At 41.6% G+C, this 23,935-nt stretch overlaps 2 protein-coding genes and 1 long non-coding RNA gene across 4 annotated transcripts in view; 2 read left to right on the forward strand and 1 right to left on the reverse strand.

Moving 5' to 3' along the window:
- Positions 1–605: 605 nt before the first annotated feature.
- Positions 606–10,934, reverse strand: rtf2 (replication termination factor 2). Its single transcript, XM_077602980.1, has 9 exons — positions 10,763–10,934; positions 10,395–10,489; positions 9,985–10,078; positions 9,754–9,893; positions 9,610–9,688; positions 3,502–3,612; positions 2,708–2,762; positions 1,300–1,356; positions 606–1,224 (listed from the first exon to the last, which is right to left on the reverse strand). Exons 1-9 carry the CDS (start codon positions 10,829–10,831, stop codon positions 1,028–1,030), a joined length of 897 nt encoding a protein of 298 aa, XP_077459106.1. The 5' UTR covers positions 10,832–10,934; the 3' UTR covers positions 606–1,027.
- gcnt7 (glucosaminyl (N-acetyl) transferase family member 7) lies at positions 4,269–9,491 on the forward strand. The gene is made up of 6 exons (XM_077601905.1): positions 4,269–4,291; positions 5,878–6,014; positions 6,058–6,110; positions 7,016–7,748; positions 8,727–8,822; positions 8,898–9,491. The coding sequence occupies exons 1-6, from the start codon at positions 4,269–4,271 to the stop codon at positions 9,110–9,112; spliced, it is 1,257 nt and encodes a 418-aa protein (XP_077458031.1). The 3' UTR covers positions 9,113–9,491.
- LOC144075678 (uncharacterized) overlaps positions 10,925–23,935 on the forward strand; it is a 29,239-nt gene continuing 16,228 nt past the window's right edge. The window contains exons 1-4 of one of the 2 annotated variants that reach the window (XR_013300600.1): positions 10,925–10,972; positions 11,492–11,576; positions 11,948–12,032; positions 16,573–16,715. This is a non-coding gene — a long non-coding RNA (uncharacterized LOC144075678). Of the gene's footprint in view, positions 10,973–10,998; positions 11,037–11,491; positions 11,577–11,947; positions 12,033–16,572; positions 16,716–23,935 lie in introns of those variants that run through there. The other variant, XR_013300601.1, reaches the window with a different exon arrangement.

The raw sequence follows: 23,935 nt of genomic DNA on the forward strand, positions 1-23,935 counted from the left end.
AGTCATTTGTTTTGAGAAAAGTTTTAGTCATCACGTCAACAAGTGCTAATATTTTATTTAATTTATTTTTCGTGAAAGGGTGGCATTTAAATATATGAATGTAGAATAGAAAATTAATTCCCAATCGAACTTTTTTTTAATTCCTTGGGAATCGAAATTCATCAAAATCATTGATTTCGCCTGAAGTGGAAATGTTGGAAACTAAGCTATTTTGGCGTAATTGGAAAAACTATTCTTCATGATGTCATTTAAAACCAGGGAAAGTCACTAAATATATATTTTATGGTTTGGATATGAAACGTTACGTTACAAACTGTGGCAAACATTGCTACCTACTGGCAATGCAGCGCAACTGCAATATTTAACAGTAGCCTTGTGCAATTAAGATTAAGTCCCTTCAATTTAAAATGGCTATATTAAAAGTAGTAAACACTGTCAAAAAAATTGCACGTTAGTCTAATAAAAATGTATTTTTTTCTTAAAAAATGTAACATTACACCTAATTTTTAACACGTAATGATTTGCAGAAAAAAAATGTATATTACCATTAATTCCTCCTTTTGACTCACCAATGGCTGCAGCGTCTAAAGAATAAAAAAGGAATCTGCTGACCCCGTGTGGTTGGTTTTATTACTACATCCAAAATTAAAATAGCCACAAAGTTACATACACATTTATATATATGCAAGACAAACAATTATATGAAGATTGTGTTATCCGAACACAATTCATATGCTTACCTCATTCTCTGCCATTGACGTCACTATACGTCAAATTCATTTTACCATCTGCTCACCTATAAAAGAATAAAAAGAATACGGTCCAAACGCAATCAGAAATAGACTTATGTAATTAAAGAGCTGTCACTCAAAGGATAAAAATCAACTGTGATTGAATACGTTTGGTATTCTAGCTAAGCGTGAGAAATAAAACTAAAAAAAGAAAATATTCCACGGAGTAGGAACGCAACATATGGAGAGAAAAAGGAAAATGGCGTCGTGAGGCGTTGGCGCTAAGGGCGGCTACGCTAAAAGTGGTATGGCGTGTGGGTGACCCAGTTGGAGGTCTGATCTTTGGTGCGTTTAGCCGAACTGTGGGTGGTGAAAAGGGACTTGAACGCTTCCGATTTCTCCTGCATCTCTTGGATGGATCGCTTGGACGCGGCCGCCGCGGGTTTGTCGCCGTTGCTCGAGATTTGAGACGCTCCTGAGGTTCCCGCTTGATCTGACGGGGAAAAAAAGACCCCAAAAATAAATAAATACATCAATTTAAATGACATTTTGATTGCCATTTCGCTACCTGATTGGCTGCTTTCCCCACCGTTTTCGAGTGAGCCGTTTGGCACTTGTTTGGTTTCTGCGAAGGTTAATGCACATTATATGTTAAAAAGGGGGAGGAGTTTGATGAAAAAGTCATGTTGGTTTTATTTTTTATTTTAATGCTAGTAATTAGGGATGTTTAGAAGACTGGAATCGGGTAACAGAGGTTGTTATATTGTATGGATTCATTTTCATTCTGAAATATTAACTCATTGATGGCGATAGACGTCCTATTTTATTTGGACTGGGGGGGCTGGCAGCAGTCATTAAAGTCAGTTAAGATGGATTAGGCGTGTCAAAATGACATGGTCATTCAATGCCAGTTGAAAATGGATTTGAGCATTAATCGCTACAAATCACCCCCCAAAAATGGAACAATACATCTATAGTACTGAAATATATTTCTATTTACACTAGTGAAATAAACTTTGCAGAACGGAAGAGAAAATGTCCAGATATAATATATGAGTCAAGAAAATATCCCAATCATTGCAGTTTTCTTATATGAATTAAAATAACTTGGGAGGTATATTGCAAAAAATGCAGATATAGTACATTTTATACTATATTTATATATATACACACGAGACAAGACAGCTCCATGTATCAAATTGGACTATTTTTATATATGTGATAATTGTGAGAACCAGATATTTAAACGTAATTAGATATTTCGTGCTGCTCACTCATTTGCAAAAAAAATAAATAATATTTTTTATTATATGGCTTCAATGTTTGATAGCATTGTTACAAACAGGATTAAAAAGAAAATATTTTTATATATAAAGTTATATAAACATTTTTTTTAAATATATAAAAGTTATATAAAAAAAATGATTTTTTTTCAACCCAATTTGACCGCTAAATTGGGTTGGACGCCTGTCACCGTCTAAGGAGAAATAGTTATTCTCCGATCAACTAAAACGAGTGTTAGTGTGTTCAGAAAGAGAAAAGTGTGTGCGTGCACACACACACGTGACCTCATTTCACTGAAACCCACTTTGTGATTGGAGCTAAACAAATAAAGTGCAGGTGTTTGGCAGCCGAGAACCAAACAGGAAAGCACGCCAGCGATGGCACAAAGGAGCGAGGAAGCCTTCTGATCTCCCAACGCATTTCTCTTGGCTTTGTTCGAGCCCGAGAGAGAGCCATGTTGATATTTTTCATGCACAACTGATCTTGTCAATGATCATTTTAAGGCTCTGTCACAGTAAAATCGCATTTTTCAGGGGCATTTTTTTCTTCTTCCAATTGATCAGAAACGAAGGAAAAACCCTTACAAGCTATGCAAACTCATGTTAGCCGACACACTGCTAAACACAGGCATTAATGCTAATGCTAATGCTAACTGAACAATATTTTTTATGCATTATGCCTTTCTGACAAACCTTTTGCGTCCGATGGCGGGGGCATGCTTTCGGCGGCTTTGCTCTTCTTTGATTTCTATAAAAAAATAACAAATAAATCATTAAAAAATAATAAGTTGAGTGGTTGGTGCGTCGGCCTGACGGTGGGAGACCCGGGTTCAAATCCAGGTCAGTCCACCTGTGTGGAGTTTGCATGTTATACAATATAAAATCATTGGATATAAAAGGTTAAGGTATTATATTTGCTATCTTTTTAATTGAAATGTATAAATATAATTTCTAATTGCTGTTTTGTGCTTTGCATTTTCAGAAGAACAAATAATATTGAATATGTCTCTTAGTAATACTTGATTGCAAATGTTTATTTTGTTTTAATTGCATGCTGGGAAGGTTATATTTATTAATATATTTTTGTACTTAATAAAATTTGGATTTTTACAAGTAATTTCATATTCATAATTTGGATTTTTATTACGTAATTTCACATTTATACGCACGTTCAATGCGTGGGTTTTCTACGGGTACTCGCACATTCTAAAAACATGCATGCTAGGCTAACTGGCTAACACTAAATTGCCCAATGTATGAGTGTGAGCGTGAATGGTTGTTTGTCTCCTTGTGCCCTGTGATTGGCTGGCCACCAAGTCAGCTGGGATAGGCTCCAGCACCCCCTGTCACATAATCAGCCAACCCCGAAAGTGATGTATAACTACAATCATTGGACAATCTTGTTTTTTTATCGCTCAGTCTTACTTATCAAGTCTATATTCTATTTATTTACGTGAATGAGTATCTAGGTGGAATGCGGAAGTCACCTTAGTTTTGGCTTTGGCTCGCCTGTCCTCCATTTTCTCCCTCAGCTTCTCGCTCTCCTCCTTTGTTCCGTAGAGAACGACAATGTCCGCGTTCTGAAAGGGGTCGCCGCACTGAAGCAAACAAAAGACGCAAATGTTAAAGGGTAGAAACGACTTTCGTCACAATGTGAACATTTTCAAATCATTTTTTGATAGGAAGTTCATGTGGAATACATGAAGCTCTTTGCCTTGGTTATTGCACAGGAAGGGTGAAATTTAGTGTTACGTAAGATTAAAACTTTTTAAAAGTGTTTGTGTATAGGAATTAAAGTTCATTTAAGTTAAAAATGTGTTATGCTAATAGCGCATCCGTCAGGTTTCTCTCTCTCCCAACCGCGTTTTACTGAATGTCTCATTTTAGTATTAAATATCATAACCACTAGTTATTTATTACTCTGTTAGTAGATGGTGAAATAGAACCAATAAAAATGTTTTTCCATTGTGATATCCAGTGTTTTTTTTTTTCAGAGGGTCGGAACGAATTAATTTGTATTTAGTTCATTTCTAAGGGAAACGTTGATTTGAGATACGAGTAAATCACCATACGAGCTCAGTCCCAGAACGAATTAATGTGTATTTAGTTCATTTCTATGGCAACGTTGATTTGAGATACGAGTAAATCGACAGACGAGCTCGTTCCCGGAACAAATTAATTCGCATTTTGTTCATTTCTATGGGAAACGTTGATTTGAGATACGAGTAAACCGACATACAAGCTCGGTCCAGCAATGCATGAAGCTCATATCTCAAGGTATGACTGTATATGTTCATTAACATGAATTTAAATATGTTCATGAATATGTGCTGTCCTTTATTAAATAAATCCAACTGAATTTTCCAACAAACACAATGGAAGAAACGGTTGGCGATAACCCCGAGCGCGGCACGCCCCGCGAGACTGCCAGACGGATTTTCCGTCCAATACAAATAGGATCGCTCGGAGTTACCGGCGGGAGGGCGGGGGGCGGTTCCTATTGTGTCCCGGCGATATACGGGCCCGGTGGGTGTGAGCCGTTGCCATGCGCCGTGCGCAACACAGGAGGGATCATCTCGGAAGCTGAGCAAGCACCAAACAAACTCTGTGATTTGCAGGCAGGCCGGCGTGGCTTTTCACAAACGGGAAGCCGACCGACCAAGGGGACCAGGACGCTCCGATTCCGGACCGGAGCTAAAAACGCGGCCATGGAAAACGTCCCGGGCTTATGATGACAAGTCGTGAGTAGGTGTTTGTCCACGGTTGCTTTGCGGATCATTCGATTAAAAATATCACCATTTAAAAAAGGACAAAATTGCAGTTTTGTAATGATTATATTGTTAGAATTGTATGTGGCGACCCAGCGGGTGAGTGGTTAGCGTGTCGGCCTCACAGTTCTGGGGTCCTGGGTTTAAATCCAGGTCAGTACACCTGTGTGGAGTTGGCATGTTCTCCCCAGGCCTGCGTGGGTTTTCTCCGGGTACTCCGGTTTCCTCCCACATTCTAAAAACATGCATGCTAGGCTAGCAGGCTAACACTAAATTGCCCCCAAGTATGAGTGTGAGCGTGAATGGTTGTTTTTTTCATGGTGCCCTGCGAATGGTTGGCCACCAATTCAGGGTGGGATAGGCTCCAGCACCCCCCGCAACCTTAGTGAGCATAAAGCGGTTCAGAAAATGAATGAATGAATCATTTGAACATTACTGAACTTTTATGGGTGGTTAGCGCATCGCCTCACAGCTCTGGGGTTGTGTGTTCAATCCCAGTTGGGTCCTCACTGTGTGGTTTGCGCATTGCCCATGGGCTTGCATGGGTTTTCTCCGGTTACTCCAGTTTCCTTCCACGCATGCTAAGCCCAAAGCCCACATTTCTTAGTGCTACTACTTTTTTTTTTCCTTCTCCGAGATGGCGCCGTCACATGGCAGCCGGTGGCAGTAGCTCTGTCCACTCTTATTTTTATTTTCGTGTTTTACGGATAAGCTTGAAAGTGTGACTGCATATTTTCAACCTCGGTCACAACCTGCAGAAGTTCCCCATCTTGTGGAAGACTTCCTGTGTGTGGTTCCAGTTTTATCCAACTCTAGGACGTCTTTTTCTTGAGTCTGTCTGCGTTTTTGCTACTGGAGCCAAAATGGCGCCGCTCAAGTGGCAGCTGGGTAGCAGTTGCTCCGTCCGCTCTTGCTCGTTTTGTGTTTTGCTGCTTTTCTGTCTTAATGATTTGATTGAATGATTCTTAATGATCCCATATATGAGATGAAATAAAATTCTAATCTAATCTACACTACTCCATCTGACTTCGACCTTCTTCGATAGCCCCCACGAGGCCCGTTCCAAATGAGCTTTGTGGGTTGTCTCCTTTGCAGATTCCATGACGACGAGCAGGATGACGATAAGGTCTACCAAGTGCCACCTGGGGTGGAAAGGATTCGTCTTCTTGATGTGTTTGGGGATGAGCACCGTCTACATTTGGGCAACTCGCTCCACGGAAACAAAGTCAAAGGTCAAAGTGACCCCATGCCGCCCCTTTCACGCCCATTGTCGAGCTTTACTTGCTCCCACTGACGATCCGACGGAATGGCATCGGCGCGACTGTCGGGTAAGACTCAAAATAGATCATTCGGCGTCTTTTTTTCACAGAAATTTTTTGAATTTATATGAATCTATATTGTGAGTTCCAGAAAAAAAATTGAAAATTGATGAACTAAGCATGTTTTAAGGCAAGGGTGTCAAACTCTGGCCGCATTGATGTCAACTTGATTTTATGTGGGCCGGACCATTTTAGATATATTTAGATTTTAAAAAAAATTGGATTAAAGAACTGGATCAAAAGCCCAAAATATTTATGTTTTATAGATCTAAAACAATGTTTATTTGAGCTTTTTTTTCAAAGTAAGGGAAAACATCTAATTCATTAATCATTGTTTTTCAGTTTAAAATGATTTTTTTTAATTATGTTCAATATCAAAGTGGAAAACAGAAAATATTTTAATAAATGTATTTTTAGAATTTACACATTGCTTTTTGAACTAAAAACACAAAAAGAAAAAAAATGGATTAAAAAATTGCTAATTATTGATTTAAAAAATGGGAAAATCAGGAAATAACCTTAAGCTTAAGGGCGGGCGGCCCGGTGGAGTAAGTGGTTAGCGCGTCGGCTTCACAGCTCTGGGGTCCTGGGTTCAAATCCAGGTCATGTCCATCTGTGTGGAGTTTGCATGTTCTCCCTGGGCCTGCGTGGTTTTCCTCCGGGTACTCCATTTTCCTCCCACATTCCAAAAACATGCATGCTAGGCTAGCTGGCCAACACTAAATTGCCTCTAGCTATTAGTGATTGGTTGTTTATCTCCTTGTGCCCTGGGATTGGCTAGCCACCGATTCAGGGTGTCCCCCGCCTCTGGCCCGGAGTCAGCTGGGATAGGCTCCGGCACCCCCCGCGACCCTAATGAGGATAAAGCGGTTCCGAAATTGAGATGAGATCTTAAGTGCATTCTCTCTGGACAGATCAAAAGCTACATCGCCAGCGCCAAAGTGGAGTGCTCCAATTTGACGAGAGACCTTCACTTCATCACGAGACCTCTGAGCGCCGAGGAGGCGGCCTACCCGTTGGCCTTCATCCTGACCGTCCACAAAGAACTGGAGGTCTTAGTGCGGCTCCTGCGGGCCATCTACGCGCCGCAAAACCTTTACTGCGTCCACGTGGACGCCAAGTCTCCACCGGAGTACAGAAGCTCCCTGCGGAAGCTGTCCGGCTGCTTGGAGAACGTTTTCCTGTCCAGCCGAAGCGAGACGGTGGTCTACGGGGGCTTCTCGCGGCTCCAGGCCGACTTGAACTGCATGGGGGATTTGGTCCGCTCCAAAGTGGGCTGGAGGAAGGTGGTCAATCTGTGCGGGCAGGACTTTCCGCTTATGAGCAACCTGGAGCTAGTACGCTACTTGCGAGGCAAAATGTGGCGGGACCGGAACATGACTCCGGGGATAAAGCAGCCTGAGCACATAAAATGGCGGACCCAGTTTCAACACAACGAGAGCCACGTCTATTTTGTCCAGTCTAATGTCAAGAAAGGCCCGCCTCCTCATAACATGCAAATCTATTTCGGGACGGCCTACTATGCGCTCACCAGAGAATTTGTGGACTTTGTTCTGGAGAGCCCCAAAGCCCAAGATCTCCTGGAGTGGTCCAGAGACACGTACAGTCCGGACGAGCACTACTGGGTGACGCTCAACCACCTTTCAGGTAAGGTAGACCCGTTCCAATGAGTCGGTATATTCTCAAAAACATCCTTGGGAAGTTGGTTGAATGTTCTAAATCAGTGGTGTCAAAACCCAATGGGGTTGACGGGCCACATTAATGCCAACTAGATATCACGTGGGCCAGACCAGTTCATTTTCGGCCCAACAAATGAACTTATACTTGACGTCAAATGCGCTGAAAGATCAGCCTCCACAGCCAATAGAAGTGAATTGGACATCTATCATTGTCAATAGCTTCATTTTGCGCACACAATTCACAAACATCTGGTTGTGCGGCCCGAGTAAGTAAATCATGAGTGCTGACTTTCTGTTTTAAGGTCAAATTAAAATGATAGATATAGATGTATATTATATTTCCTGATTTTCCCCTTTTTAAATCAAGTCATTTTTAATCCATTTTTTCTGTGGTTTTAGTTCAAAAATCATTTTGTAAAATCTAAAAATATAAAAAAGCTAAAATAATCATTGTTTTAGATCTATAAAAAACTGAATGTTCAGGGCTTTTAATCCAGTTCTTTAAATCCATTCATTAAAAAAAATCTAAATATTGATGTTAATGCGGCCCGCGAACCAACCCGAGTCTGATACCCCTGGTCTAAGCCAAGGGTATATATATATACTCTTCATTTTAATTTAATCCTAAAACAGAAAGTCGGCACTCATGATTTACTCTCTCGGGCCGCACAAATGATGCAGCGGGTCAGATTTGGCCCCCGTGCCGCCACTTTGACACCTGTGGTATAAGCAGTATGCAAAACAAGTGAATGAATAAAAACAACAATCCAATAATGATTAGTAGTTACGTTACCACGCTGGGGACGTCACCCAAATTTCCATGAGAGTCGGATTTGGATGTTAAAGTTGCTAACGATACTACCAACACAAATTCAATGCTTTTATTGTCATCCAATTCAAATGAATTCAAAACCCACTCCGCCTTGTTCCCGCGTTCTATCCAAAGAGGCACCGGGCAGCAACATCGCCGGCGGCTGGACGGGAGGCATCCGAGCAATCAAGTGGGCGGATCAGTTTAGAAGCAAGCACAAGGGCTGCAATGGTACTGCACGCAACGCCACATTTTTTTGCCTTCGAGTCCAGGTCACATTTCTGAGGGCCAACTCTCGTTTACCAGGTCGTTACGTGCGGGGGATCTGCGTTTACGGGCTGGAGGACCTGCCGTGGCTAATCAAGCAGGGGAGCATGTTTGCCAACAAGTTCGAGAACGACTTCCAGCCCGAGGCGTTGGATTGTTTGGAGCAGTGGCATAGGAACAAGCTGCTGAGCAACGCCAACGTCCCCATAGAGTCATCGTGGCTACTGGCAACGCGTGATCGTGACGCCGCGTGAAATGGCGCCTTGAGACGATTAGGCTCTTCCGGAACGGAAATGTAGGTAAATTAAAAAATCTATCTTCCGGATCGTTCGCTCGAAGTCGTGTTGGGAAATGTGTGTAAATTAAATATATATATATATCATGATACATGCCACTTAATGTTAATGACTTGAAAAAAAATGTGTTATTGGGACAAATTGTGGCCGTTCTGCATTAAATATCTAAGGAGTAGCAACTCTGTGGGGCTTATTTTTTAATAAAAATATTAAAATTGATGATAGTGACAATAGGAGGGATTTATGAATACATTTTTTTAGGTGTTATATCGTTATATTGCACAGGACTACTTCAGGGCTGACAAAAACGACAATTTTGTGCTTCTTGCTTTGATTGATGTCTACCGTTTAGATTGTTTCATGTGAATTATTAGAACAAATATCCACTTTTTGGTCATTTATATTTTCTTCTGACATTAAATAACCCCAGCTTTTGTTTGTGGAAGTGCACTCACCTTGTGGCAGATTTCTGTCTTGACCTCCTTGAGGGCACGGTCCGAGAAAACGCAACCACACGTCTGGAGGTAACAGAACCTGTGAATTCAAGTCCAAGGCTTCATTTTTTGCACATATTTACTCGTTAAGTTTGTTAATATTACCTGTGCTTGCCATTCATCTCCAGCCCGACGACGGGGCAAATAAACATCCCGCAATAGATGTCTTCATATCGGTCTCCTTTAGTGTTCCTTCTCTCTCCTTCCCACTCAGGATTATCTGTCAAGTTAAGCTCTTTAATGTCCTGCGAACAATTGGACGAAAGAATCCCAAAATTCTGAGTGTGAACTGAAAAGAATAATAATGTACCGTAATTGTGACCAGTGTTAACGTACCCTAGTTCCTCGGATGTGGGTGACGGCATCGGTGTTGGGTCTTTCGGCAGTTTTATCCAGAAGGTATTCAATGATGGCGTCTTTGTTATAGAGCCTAAAACATAAAAACATTCGGTCTCAACTTATTGGCTGCCTTTGACGGCGAAGGACGTCCAATCAGCTTTCGTTCATTCGCTGTCTGACTCCATTTAAACTGGGAGGCTATGTATTTGAGTGATTAGCTAGTCAGAAACATTAAATAAATAAATTAACAGAACTAATATCTAATTATTTTTCATTGTTTTCTTACAGCAGATCGTTATGACTGGGTGATTTGTATCAATGCCACTTAAAGTTTTAATTATACTACAGTATAAAAATCACTGCTTTAGACAACAGACGTCCAATCCATTTTTTGAGAGGTCACTTACCTTCCCAATTCACAGGAGACGATTGGTCGCTTAAGTTTTTCCTGGCTTAAAGCACAATACTTCCATTTGGCGGCCAATTCCGCATTTTTGTCGACCTATTGGGCATTGGGAAAGCAATACACGTAAAATAGCCACACAAAATTCATAATGACTTGTATGAATTTAGTTTATTTCATGAGGACTAAAAACACAGCAGGAGAATAAGATACACTACGTGAGGGAAATATCATCAACGGAGCTTTTTAAATAGAATACATAATTTAGTCACGACAAATGCTAACGATGTAAACAGCTAGCAGTACAAACGGTTAGCATTGTGGTACGTTGATCGACGCAAGTGATTTAATAAAAGAATAATCGTAACTAACCTTCTCAACTTTCTTGGGACCTTTCACTAATTCGTGCCTTTTGGGGATAGTTCCACCATCACATCCCATTTTGGAAGTAGAAAGGACAAATTCGAGGGGAATTGTGTTGCTGTTAGCTAGCGTCGGAAAAAAGACAACAAGTTGCGAGACATCCGGAATTACGCCGGATATCCTGTTTCAAACACAACGACATCTGTTTTTAAATTAGCGGTAAGTAGTAGTCTTGTACTTAACAAAGAAATTGTGTTCTAAACAATTAAATGCGTCATTTAATGTTAGTACTTTCTGTAAAATTATTCAATTTTTGTTTCGTGACGTTTTGTAAGCGTGTTTGTATGTGTACGCAAATGATGTTGTCTCGTTTTAGATGACTAATTAGCATTTAGAATTCATAAAATGCTGCGTCATTACTGTTGTTTGGGGACAAACAATGTGTTTCACGTTATTTAATTGTTTTTTGCAGTCACCAAGTAATATAAAACTTTTGCCAACGGGTGGCAGCAAAATACATTATTTGAGAAAATGAATATATTACCTAATAATTCTCTGTTTGGAACAAAAATGTATTTAGTGGAAATTTGAGACAACGACACTAGTTAACATTTCGCCGCCATTTTATGTCGCCTGTTTTAAATTTAAACACCACCTTAATACAGCGATGTATGTTAAATAGTTATTTTCATTTTTCAGCCATTAAGCTATCTCACTGTTTGTGAAATGTGTCCACAGTTGCTAGGTGGGCAGGTTAATTTGCTGCTAACTCCCCCACCTGAAATGGATTGGACGTCTATCGCTGTCAATGGAAGCCAAAACGGTAAGAAATGCATTGAAGAAATACACAAGATCACAAAATAGTATTTGGTAAAAAACTAACGTAAAAATACAGTTAAAACGCAAGTAATTCAAACCTAAATAATATTTAAAATTATTTAAAATTAATATTTTTAATTCAAAAGAACACATTTATTAATGAATTTAAACTTTATTTAATTTAAAAAAAATCCAAATAGTTTTCTATAACTGCTTTGATGAAAAACAAAAAGTAATGGTATTTTGCAATTACATTTTCTACATTTTTGTGTATTTTCATGGGACTTCCAAGGCTTTTTGAGGCATATTTGTTAAATAGTTATTTTCATTTTTCAGTCATTTATCTATCTCCCTGTTTGTGAAATTTGTCCACAGTTGCTAGGTGGGCAGGTTAATTTGCTGATAACTCCCCCACCTGAAATGGATTGGACGTCTATCGCTGTCATTGGAAGCCAAAACGGTAAGAAATGCATTGAAGAAATACACAAGATCACAAAATAGTATTTAGTAAAAAACTACATTTGAAAAAATTAATGTAAAAATACAGTTAAAACTCAAGTAATTCAAACTTAAATAATATTAAAAAATATTTAAAATTAATATTTTTAATTCAAAAGAACACACTTATTAATGAATTTATACTTTTTATATGATTAAAAAAATCCAATTGGTCTTCTCTAACTGTTTTGATGAAAAACAAAAAGTAATGGTATTTTGCAATTACATTTTCTACATTTTTGTTTATTTTCATGGGACTTCCAAGGCTTTTTGAGGCATATTTGTTAAAGATAAATCCAGGCTTTAAGGGGTTAACCCCCGGGCATGTAAGTGACATTAGGCCGGCTTTCAGGCTCGCCATCTCAAGATGAAAGTTTCCTTCGAAGACAGTCGGATGAGCGCTAATAAGATCTACTTCCTGTGCCTCACAGTCTGCAGATTAGTTTACTATCGACGTCCGAGAGCCGCCGTTAGTTTGGGGAATACCTCTCCTCTACGGAGACTTCTCTCGGCGGCGCGGGCGGGAAACCAACGGCGTCGCGGCGTGCTCTAGACTTCGGCCCGCTCACGACGTTTCCCACTAATGTGCGTGCTCAGCAGAGTTGAGAAAAATGAATACATTACAGCAAAAATATATATATTTTTTTTTTTCCGCAGCCGCATGTGGGTTCGATTGCTTCTTCCTGTCATTTTTAAATCCTGTTAAGCATCTGATTGAATTTCCGCACTTTCTCACACGCTGCTAAATGTTTCTTATGGATTTTCATTAGAGGATGGAGGCGGGACAAAGTGTAAGAACTTAAAGTTGCGGCTACTTTGGAGAGTAAGTTGGAGTTGTGTAGCGTGTATGTTCTGTTGTAGTATGCACGCTTGGATTTTTGTTTGTTAATTCATCTTAAGTTTTAGATTTAAATACATTTTTTTTATTTGAAAAAAGGGGGGGACTCTATATATTTCTAATTTTTCCTTTGAATTTTAGCCTGAAACATGATGCCGACGGACGTGATTTACATTTTGGGGGCCGCATAAAAGGATGCAGTGGGCTGGGTGTTGGTCCCGGGCCGACCTTTTGACACTGGTGGAGTAAGCCAACACCTGAGGAACAAACAATGCTCAATAGCCACTGTACAAAAAGCACAATAGGCTTTTTATTCAGACCTATGATAGAGCTTTGTTCTTCCTCTTTAAACCATGACTAAGTTGTTCTCTCTAGTTTGAGGATTACTTATAAAGGCTATTACAAATGATTATTTGCATAGTCAATTAATCACTAATTTGTTGACTCGTATATAAATCTTTTATTGTTATATATGATCATTTGTTGGTGCTCAAAATGGCTATTTTTTGGAGTATATCACATTTGGTCCCGAAATGAAATCCGGTTAGGTAAGTGCCATCAAAAGAGCCATGTATGGCTCACACGCCATAGGTTACCTTGCCCTGTTCTCATTGTCCTTAGGTATGCATGATTGGTTGTTCATCTATTTGTGCCCCACGATTGGCTGGAAAACAGTTTAGAAAACTTTGTGAGGATAATTCGATCGATCGATGAATGAATGAATGATTTGTCATTTATTACATTTAAAAAAATAGATTTATTTATTTTTAATTAAAATCCAAAATGGTGTGGCTTTGTCGGACAATTGGCATGGCTTCATTTCCGAGGACGTTCTTTCCTTCGCCTGCCGACGCAAATGCGACTGGAGATCGAGCTCCGAAAGCGCCGGATTCGGCCCCTCGCCCGCTGTTTATATTTCCATGATGAGTCCAACCTGCCCAATCAGACTTCAACTGACCGGCCTTGAACTGAAACCGTATCCATTTTAACCAACCGAGGCAGCCGGTGGAAGCCCGGCCCTGCGTTAATTGCGCACGCCGGCTCTCGCCCTGTACCGAGTCCAATGCATTTAGCGTTTCTAATTGGGGCGGAATTTCTGTGTTTACGTTGGCGCTGGTCGCCAGAGACACGGACCCCTGGAGCCCCGCGGCCCAGCGGTCGAAAACTCGGCGGAGGGGGAAACCTAAACTGCCCGTCGCTTGATTCCTTGGAGACGGAGCTGGGAAGAAACAATGAAGGGCAGAGGAAACTGGAACTCTGTGGCGTATTGTTTTGAATGTTTGCGCGAGGAGATGGAAAACATCCGTGGTGTGCTGATTTTTCACGTCAGGGTTGGCCAAAACTCTTTCAGAAAAATCAAAGAACGCGAGGGCCAACTAGAAATCTTCCACTTTTTGTTAGAGTATTTTGGAAAAAAGATGGAGTCATTAAAATGTGTTTCAATGTAATGTGAGGTACAGATATTTGGTCACAAAGTTACACTTTGATATAGATTGCCTTGTGTGCTAGAAACCTTAGGACCACAATTCCCGTCCTAGTTGTAGTCCTACTGTGTACTTGGTGGAATTCAGTCCACTTCCGGGTTGTTATTTTGCATTTTTGCTTTGGCCAATTTGTCTTGTGGTAATTGGAGTTTGTGTTGTGGGTATTTGCATTCATGGTTTCGCCAATTTGTGTTTATGTTGTGGGTAGTTGGAGTTTGTAGGGCTTGTTGCATTCGTAATTTGGCCAATTTGTGTTGTGGTTAATTAGAGCTCGTTGTGACTATTTATGTTGCGGCTATTTGGATCCTTGCTTTGGCCAATTGGTGTTTATGTTGTAGGTAATTGGGGTTTGTGTGTATGGCTAATTGCATTCGTACCTTAACCAATTTGCATTCATTTTGTGGCAATTGGGGTTCGTGTTGTGATTATTTGAATTGCTATTGTGGCTATTTGCATTTGTGCTTTTTTGCCCCTTTTTGCTAAGCGTTTGGACGACGCCGTTTGCCTGACACTTCTGGCCTACCATAGAGAATATAGAGACTTGTGAAATTTGTCCAGGTGGCCTTTTTTTTCTTTTTTTCCCCCCGCCTTCAGCCAGTTAGCGATTGCACTTTTCCACTGCGGCGAAGTCGACCGCAGCCTCGAAGCCGCTGACAGATAAATGGAGGTACACAAGGAAAGTCTCCGTACGCGAGCGGACGGCGGACGCGCGGAACAAATGTTTGTTCGCTGGCAGCGGAGTGACTCCGTCACATCTCGTTAGCGTGATTGGACACCCGAGAGGTTCTGACAGCGCGCTGGCGTCCACCGCCATCGCCCCGGGTGACGGCGACATACCTGCGGCCGCCTCGTGTGTTCGGCGGGCCACGTGGTGACGATTAAGCAAACACGGGAGGAGGAGGCGGGGCCAGAAGGAGGCCGTGCCAATGTTGCGGTCGTCCGTGCCAGCCGCTGACTCACCCAACACGTCCCCAGAAATAATAAAACACTCTATGCACTTCACTACGACTACTCTTTATTACTCAAATGTCGGCATCAATTGGCCACTTTTTGTAAAAACAGGGAGATTATTTCACGCTAATCCTTCAAATCTTTGTGTTTTCAGATTCTTAACTCCGTCTCGCTAATATCTCATTTTGTTTCGTTGTTATTATTGTTATTTGAATAGCACAATTATACACGGTGCATGAAAAATGAAAAATACTATTGAAAGGATACATAAAGGCACATCAAATCATTGAAATAGTTGGAAAAAAATTGTAATCCCCATTAAATTTGAAACCCCTTGTTTGCAATTCATTCATTCTCTGAACCGCTTTATCCTCACTAGGGTCACAGGGGGTGTTGGACTGACCTGGATTTGAACCCAGGACCCCAGAGCTGTGAGGCCAACGTGCTAACCACTTAAGGCGGCGGGCCGCCCCTTGTTTAGATATTCTCCTTTATTTTTTTTAGTCATAAAATAAATTCTTATGGCACAAAAGGTAAGAATGGGAGTTAGTTACTCCCTCTTGTGTGCTCAGTTAAGCCCACTAGAAACATTTGACTCCAAAACAAAACGCCTCGCAATGGCAAGATGCAATAAATCCATTTTTATTTCAATATCCAATCCATTTAATTGGCCCCATTTGCGCAACGGATCAAATTGCCGAGACCCCCGTCCCTCAACATCCCCTCCTAGGGACCACCGTCATGAAATCAATTTCCTCACGGCAATATTTTCTCACAATTTTTCTTTTTTTAGTAGCTGTCACCGTCCAAACGTCCCGTAACCCGCGGTCTACTTGGGTTTATCTTCGAGGACATCTTTTAAAAACAACAGTGGGAAAATGACCCGTCAGCCGGCAGCACGTTTATCCAGTCGCCCCCTCGATGTCTCTCCGAGGGCCCTTGGAAGGAGAGACACGTGTTTGTAATAAGGCTCTTTGCGTCTGGCCTTGCGTAAATGTTTAGCGCCGTGCCTTCTGGGAACAGGGGCTCCACTCGCTCGCCTCGGCTGTAAATCGTCTTTTAAAAAGGAAGGGGAAGGCACACAAGGAGTTAATCTTCTCGGAATCGCCGCGCGCCCCCTCCTCGGGAGGAGGAAGACAAAAAAAGGCTCAAATGCTTGCGTTGAACAAGTTAGCTTTTTGCTTGTGTATTTTTTTTTATCCATTCATAACATTGCTTATCCTTTTCAGGGTCACAGGGTGTCAGGGCCTATCCCAGTTGACTTCAAGGGAAAGGTGGGCTCCAACCTAGACTGGTCGCCACTCAGTTATAGGGCAGACAACCATTCACAGCATCACACAGCAGGAATTGAACCCACGCAGCCCGCATCAAGGTCAGATGAACTACTGTGCTATATTATTGGACTTGTTTAAGTCTGTTTATATCAAAAAGGGATAGCCATAAAATATTGAATTTTTTATTTAGAATATATTTTTTAGCCATTCATGCACAAATTATTATATTTTTTTGTTAAATGAGTGCCCTATAAGGGAAATTAAAAAAAAATATTTCTATTGTAAAGAATGTCAATTAGTCATCACATTTTACTGCAGTTAACAGCAATAGACCTCCAGTCTGTCCAATAAACAAATACATTTTTAAAAGCCAATCTTTTTTTAAAACTAATTCTGATCTGGATTAAATTCTTAAAACCATTAGGGAAAAAAAATCTTCATTTTAATATCAATGCATTGACTTCAATGGGAACGTCGCCTGTACCAACATGGCCGCTCGGAAGCCATTTTGGTCGGGGAAAATTAAAGTTTTTTTTTTCTGGTTTCTGCCATGAATCAAAATGAGTTAATCACTATCCGTTTAAACTTTGTTTACTCGCTGCCAACCCACCACATTTCAAATGGATTGTGCGTCTATTGTCAATGAGTGAATACTTTAAAACAAACAAATACACTTTAAACAACCGATCTTTTCGACCCGATTCCGATCCTCGAAAAATCACACGATCAGGAATCGGGAACTTTACTTCCCAAAGCGTTGGGGCCGTTTTGGAAAAACCGGTCACGGCACTTCCGCGGAAGACCCTCTTACTTTCCCACACCTCCCTTGTTACTCGACGGCCCAATTAAAGCTGATTTAAGGGTTCACCTGCGCGCCCAACGGCGAGGCCCCCCCTCCCCAAAAGGGGGTGAGTGATGGCTTGATGAGATAATGACACGCACACAGCCACGGGTCTCACCCGCGGTCGCCGTCTCTGATTGGATCATTATCTCGGACGGGACGGACCCCCACCACTCCCTCCCGAAAAGGAAAGGTCATCCTCGCAGTCGGGTCGCTTTGAAGAATGACAAGGCGGTAATGAAAAGTTAACATGGCGCCGCCCACTCCAGTTGCAAATCTCTTTGCTTTGTACTTTCACGGCGGCTGCTTTTTTGGGGGTCGGAATCACAGATGAATGGTAAAAAATGACATTTGTTGTAGGTAAAAAAAAATAATAAATAAAAATAAAAAGCAGAGTTGGTTTGATATGAACTACTTTTTCGCTATGGTCAATGAATGGAGATTTAGGAACACTGCCTGGTTTAGCATTTTGAAAAAGAAAACACGGTGGAGAGTGGTTAGCACATCCGGCTCACAATTGTGAGATCGCGGGTTCAATCCCCAGTGGGTTCAGACCTTCCTGTGGAGTTTGCATGTTCTCGCCTCTGTGGGTTTTCTCCGGGTACTCCGGTTTCCTCCCACATGGCCAAAACTTGCATGCTAAGCTAATTAAAGGCTATAAATTGCTCCTAGCTATGATTGGTTGTCCTTTGTTTCCTTGTGCCCTGCAACTGATTGATCAAATATGATTTTTTTGGAATGCAATTTTACATTTTGACCCCTGAGCTAACTGTGTAATTGACTGGCTCCAACTAGTGTTCTACCTGAGAAATGCAACAGAATGTAGCTTGAATTCAAGCTTCTTGTCCGGGCCAGAAGTAACGGACCTGCTGAATTTACAAACATGAAAATTGGGAAAAAAAATGATCTAAACTGAAGAAATAAGAAAGATCGTTCACCATTTTGTTATAATGACAGTACTATAGTCAAACTGGGAAGCTTCCCACATTCCCGCGGAATCGGCGGCTAGCAGCCGCTCGTCGCGTCCAATCACCGTCACGCCGAAAACCAGCAGTCCGATTCTCCGGTTTCAGCTCTCGGCGGAGCTCCCTCCGATTCTCATTACCTCGTCTGTGTGTGTGTGTTCTTCTTCTTCTGAAGGAATGCAGGAGCTTCTCACCCTTGCGTTCCTCAAATCAGAAGGCAAAGCTGAAAGGGATTGTTTTTATTTTTTTTATTCTGGCCATCTTGTTTTGATGGGCAATTAACTTTGGGAATACAAAGCAGGTTTTTTTGGAGGGAGTTTTTTTTTTTTTTGCTGGCGAGCCTACTGCTGTTCTTCTCATCTTCTGCCGTGCCTCCACTGCGAGTTTGGCTTGGCCGGCGCGCCTGCGCTTGATGGCTTACGCATACGAAGCGGTGCCATGAGGTTCTTCTCGCACTCCATACGTCTGCGCGAGAGTGACAGCAAAGAGGTTCGCCGTCCCGCTTTGGCCGCCACCGTATTTCGCTAGCCGTCTCCAGATTGGAAACCAGATCGTTCCAGGAGGGGGAAGAAAAAAAAGAAAAAGGGCGCGAAAAGTGTTTGTTTTAATTGGCTTCTACTTCTCATTTAATCATCTGTCTCATTTTCCTGTCTTTTTTTTCCCCTTGAGTTCCACGCCGTACTTGGAATTTTCTTGTTTCTTGTGGCGTAGCTTCGCGGTGGAGAGGGTCTAGCGTTGAGGTTTAACCCTTTGAGGGGAGGATCTATATTTTGGTTATTAAAAAAAACACTAAAAGGTCAATGAATTCAAAAATAATGTCATTTTTACGTTGAGCAATAGCAGAGAAAAAAATGCAAATTAAAGTCAGGAAGCGCCTAAATATTTTGGACATAAAATAATGCAAAAAAGGAAAAAAATACTTGTATTGTGTTCATCCCAGTCAAAAACAGTATTACATTTTTTTTAATTTTAATTATTATTTAATGTGAGTATGCAAAATTGCTTTCATTTATACCCATGTTCAAATACACACGTTAGTGTGTATGTGTTTGGGTATAAGTGACATCATCAAAGCCCTCATTTTTGCAGCCAAAACACTACAAAATTTTAAATTTAATTGGGCATCACTGCCTATTAAGATGATAAATCCATTTTTTTCATATCACAGTCTTCAAAATCCACGCATCAAATATAATCCGTTTGGCTGTACAGGGTTCAAAGGTCAGAGGTCTTCCACCCGGATTTTTCTTCTCTGTTGAATTTTATTGACATAAAACGGCAAGCGCGAAGCAACATTGGGACGCCACTTTCTCCGCAGCGCGTGTTCGTCAATTAACGATCCACTTATTGAAAAACAAACAACACGGGCTTCCCTTGAAAAGTCCCGTCAAAACAAGCGGCAAAGGCCGGCTTGTCCTACGCCGCCGCCGCTCCTAATCAGAGCCAGATGTCCACCTCCAAAACTATTTCTCCGCCCCCTCCTTTTCCTGTCTGAGACGGCCGGTGTTCGGCGGTGGCCATTTGGCTCTCGTCTCCTCGCCGTCCTGCTTTTTTTTTCTCCCCCTACTCCGTTGCCGACTCTCCTTCTCGCTTAACTCTTTGGCCACCGCGGGAATGGAGAGTGCTTTCTACAGTTCTTAGATTGTTCATCCATTCCGTTTCTGAACCGCTTTATCCTCACTAGGGTCACGGGGGGTGCTGGAGCCTGTCCCAGCAACTCCGGGCTAGAGGCGGTGGACACCCTGAATCGGTGGCCAGCCAATCACAGGGCACAGCGACCCAAACAACCAATCAGTCTTACCTAAGGGCAATTTAGTGCTAGCCAGTTAGCCTAGCATGCATGTTTTTGGAATGTGGGAGGAAACCGGAGTACCCGGAGAAAACCCACGCAGTCCTGGGGAGAACATGCAAACTCCACACAGGTGGACCGACCTGGATTTGAACCCAGGACCCCAGAGTTGTGAGGCCGACGTGATAACCACTCAATCCACCGAGCCGCCACGTCCAATTGGTTTGTCCATTTTTTTCCAAGAACTGTTCTATAATTTTAGGCTGGTAAACATTAATTCATATTCCATTCGACTTCTCCTCAAATGGGTCGCAGGGGTGCCGGATCAGCCTTTCGCGCTCACACGCGGACCGTAGGACGGTTCGATCATGTTTTTGGGATGTGGGAGCAAACCGGAGTACCCGAGGAAAACCCACACAGGCACGAGGAGAACGTGCAAACTCCACGCAGGAAGGCAGGAACTGGGGATCAAACCCTCGGTCCCGGAACTGTGAGGCGGTCTTGCTAACCACTCGGGCCGCCTCTTGCGACAAATTACGGCGATACAGTCATACCTTGAGAGTTTAATACGTTCCGGGACCGTACGTGGATTTACTCGTATCTCAAATTGCTCGTATGTTGGAGCACTCGTATGTCAAGGTATTACTATATATCGCCATATCCGTATAGTGGCAGACCGATCTCGTTTGGTGTCTTCCCGCCAACTTGCGCTGACTTGAAACGGCGTTGGAAATCACCGCAGGTGAAACGTTACACCCCCTTCGGTAAAGAAGCACCTCTCGCGGAACCACTTCCACCCTTCCCATTTGATGTCCAGCTTATTTTGTCAAGAAGGAGAAAAAAAAGGACTGGGCGGCCCGCTACGTCAAGTTAAGCGGGCTAACCCTCTGTTTACTTTAGCGCAAGCCGCGTCGCCTCCGTTCCCCTATTTGGAGAAGGCCATCCGGCAGGTTCGGCAGCTGCGAGCGGGCCGGCTAATTGGCCTTTGCGTTACAGAATGAGTCGTGAGCTATTTTAATAGAAGCTTTATTAGAAGATTTATTTACGGGGCCGTGGAATGTTTTGCTCTCTGCTTTAGTAGCGCCATTATTGGCTGTCAACTGCGTCATGTACTTCAGGTTAATTATGGAACGATTAACACGTGTGACTATTTTTGGTCCTTTCAAAAATACTTTAGGTCATGTTTGTTGCAATATTAGCATTTGCTATACAAATAGGTAGTACATATGTGGATGCCAGGTCTAAATTATAATTATTTCTATATGTTTTTGATCATTCATCAGCATTTTTATATATTATTATATTCATTGATACAATTATGCCTATACTATGTAGTTATAATAGGGGTGACCCTACTTTGCGATTTTTCAATTATCGCGGCCATGTTTGGGCTACATGAACCGCGATATTCGAGGGATTACTGTACAATAGTTTTTATTTATGTTCATCAATTTTAATTTAAAACAAAATATTTAGATGTAAAGTAAATATAAAGTAAAAAAAAACATCTATAGTTTTTTCCATCTTTTTTAGTTTTAAAACTTTCCAAAAAAAAAAGGGAAAATATTTACTATTAAACTCTCACATGCACTTGCTGCCAAACCTTCATGATTAATCTTTCATCATACTAATCATTAATTCAATTCGATTCACTATTTCGATACACCACTTGTATTTTGAGTCTTTTAACTCATCGGCTGCCAAGGACGGTCCTAGACGCCCAATCCGATTCGACTGGAAAATCAATTGGACAGTCTCCCTTCCACCAATGAAAAAAGAAGAAGAAGAAGAAGAAGAAGAGATGGATTCTTGAGAAAGGGACTTTGGGGGCTTTGGGTTTTCGGAAAAGCCTCTCATTGCAAGAGATCAGCTTGTGTAAACATTGGGGTTAATGAAGCTCAGTGGGCCTAATCCTCAAGCCCCTTTCTCACTCTTCCCTCACCCCGGCCTCAAAGCCCGTCACCCCCTATCCCCCCCCAAGACACCCCCCCTGCCCGTCCTCCACCGTAATCTCTTGCAGGAGCGGGCGCTGTCAATCAAGAGGACCTTGGGGAAGGACGGCTTGCGCGGGAGTCCAGAGCAGGGGTGTTCAAACTTTTTATCTCTTGGGGACCACTTTCAAATTGAAAATCTTGAAATCACATAGACGATCAGAATAGGGTAAAAAAAATATATAAAATTTGTAACCTGAAACTTTCGTACCGAGAGGCATTCGTAAGTAGAGGTATGACTGTATGTTTCAATTTGTACATCTTTGATAGGCTGTTTAAAAATGGCTACAAGAGGAGCATTGTGGGTCATTTTCAAAGCCGAAACGTGGCAGTATTCTTTTACGCGCCGTATTAGCTTTTCTCACGTCTCATTTTTCTTTCTTTTCCTGACACGGGTTGACGGTTTGACTTTTACGAAGCTCGACAAAGTTGACAACGATGATTTATGCTCCCGTCAATAAATCAAGGTGGCCGAAGAGCAGCGCCCTTTGGGACTTTTACGACGGCGCCTTCATATCGTACCGTAAAATTCAGATCGTCCGCACGTTGTCGCGCGTACGCTCAACGACTTGCGGCTTATGTAACGTAAAAATAAGTCATATATAACCACTTTACTCTCTTTTTTTCGTCTTGATATTATTTAAATCTCTGGTCAGAAGCAGTTTTGGTTGATACAGACCTTGCGTTGCCAAAAGTCAAGGCCCGTGAAACCAAAAAAAGTAACAATTTTAATCTTGTAATACTTTAATCGATTCTATTTCAATTCAATCAATGATTTAGTCAAAACCTGACATTTTTTCTGTCGTGTAAATATGACATTGATATTTTTGAACATCCTTTGGATTATTTTTATGCTTGAAAATTTGGTACTGAGTCATCATATGCAACTGCCATTGACAACAATAGACGTCCAAGTATATGTTAAAAACACATTTTTAATACTAATATTTTTTTCTCCATTTTTACTCGATTCCAATCAACTATAGAAAGTGGAAAGATTTCAAGTTGGCCCTTGCATCTTTTGATTTTCTCTCGGCGTCCCTCGTTTCGACACCCTGTTTTCGGGCATCCCTATTGGTAACACAGGCATAGTTTGGTGTGTTGCCATTTGTCCTTTTTTATGATTATAAAATGTGTTTTTTTGTCCGCCGGCATGTCAGGCTTGAGTGCGCACAGCTGTTTCTCCTCAACTTGTGTGTTTTTCTTGACTTAGGAGGTACTTTTTTGCACAATGCCATTCTTCTCCCCCTCAAGCTTCTGTCTTTTGCTTCCCAGTACATTACAGCTACTTTCACAGGCATGTGTTTATGTGTATATTAGGGCTGCCACTAATGAACAGCTATTATCAGTGGACTAATTGTCAGCCACCGCCAGACCTTTCAGTTAAGGTGGAGGATTGGGTTCTACTCGTGAAAAAGACTTTCAAATTGCTGCGTAATAGTGACACTCTTTTCAATGACCTTAAAACCATAATATTGCAAGATTGAAATTGAGATCAAAGCCGTAAACATTAAGAGAATTAAATCATAGATTGTGCAGTTAATGGAGACCGGACATTGCCGCGATAGACAAAAAAACGCGAAGTAGGGTCACATCTATTTAATTTTTGTTTATTTATTTATTTTTTACTTCAGTGCTGAGTCCTAGTAGCAAGCGGAGGACAGGGGAGTGGCTTCCGCTTGCGAGTTTCAGAGTGGATTTTCGCATTTTTATGAACTTACAAAAAAATTTA

The sequence above is a fragment of the Stigmatopora argus genome, chromosome 6, assembly GCF_051989625.1.
Source record: "Stigmatopora argus isolate UIUO_Sarg chromosome 6, RoL_Sarg_1.0, whole genome shotgun sequence".
NCBI classification, from domain to species: Eukaryota; Metazoa; Chordata; class Actinopteri; order Syngnathiformes; family Syngnathidae; genus Stigmatopora; species Stigmatopora argus.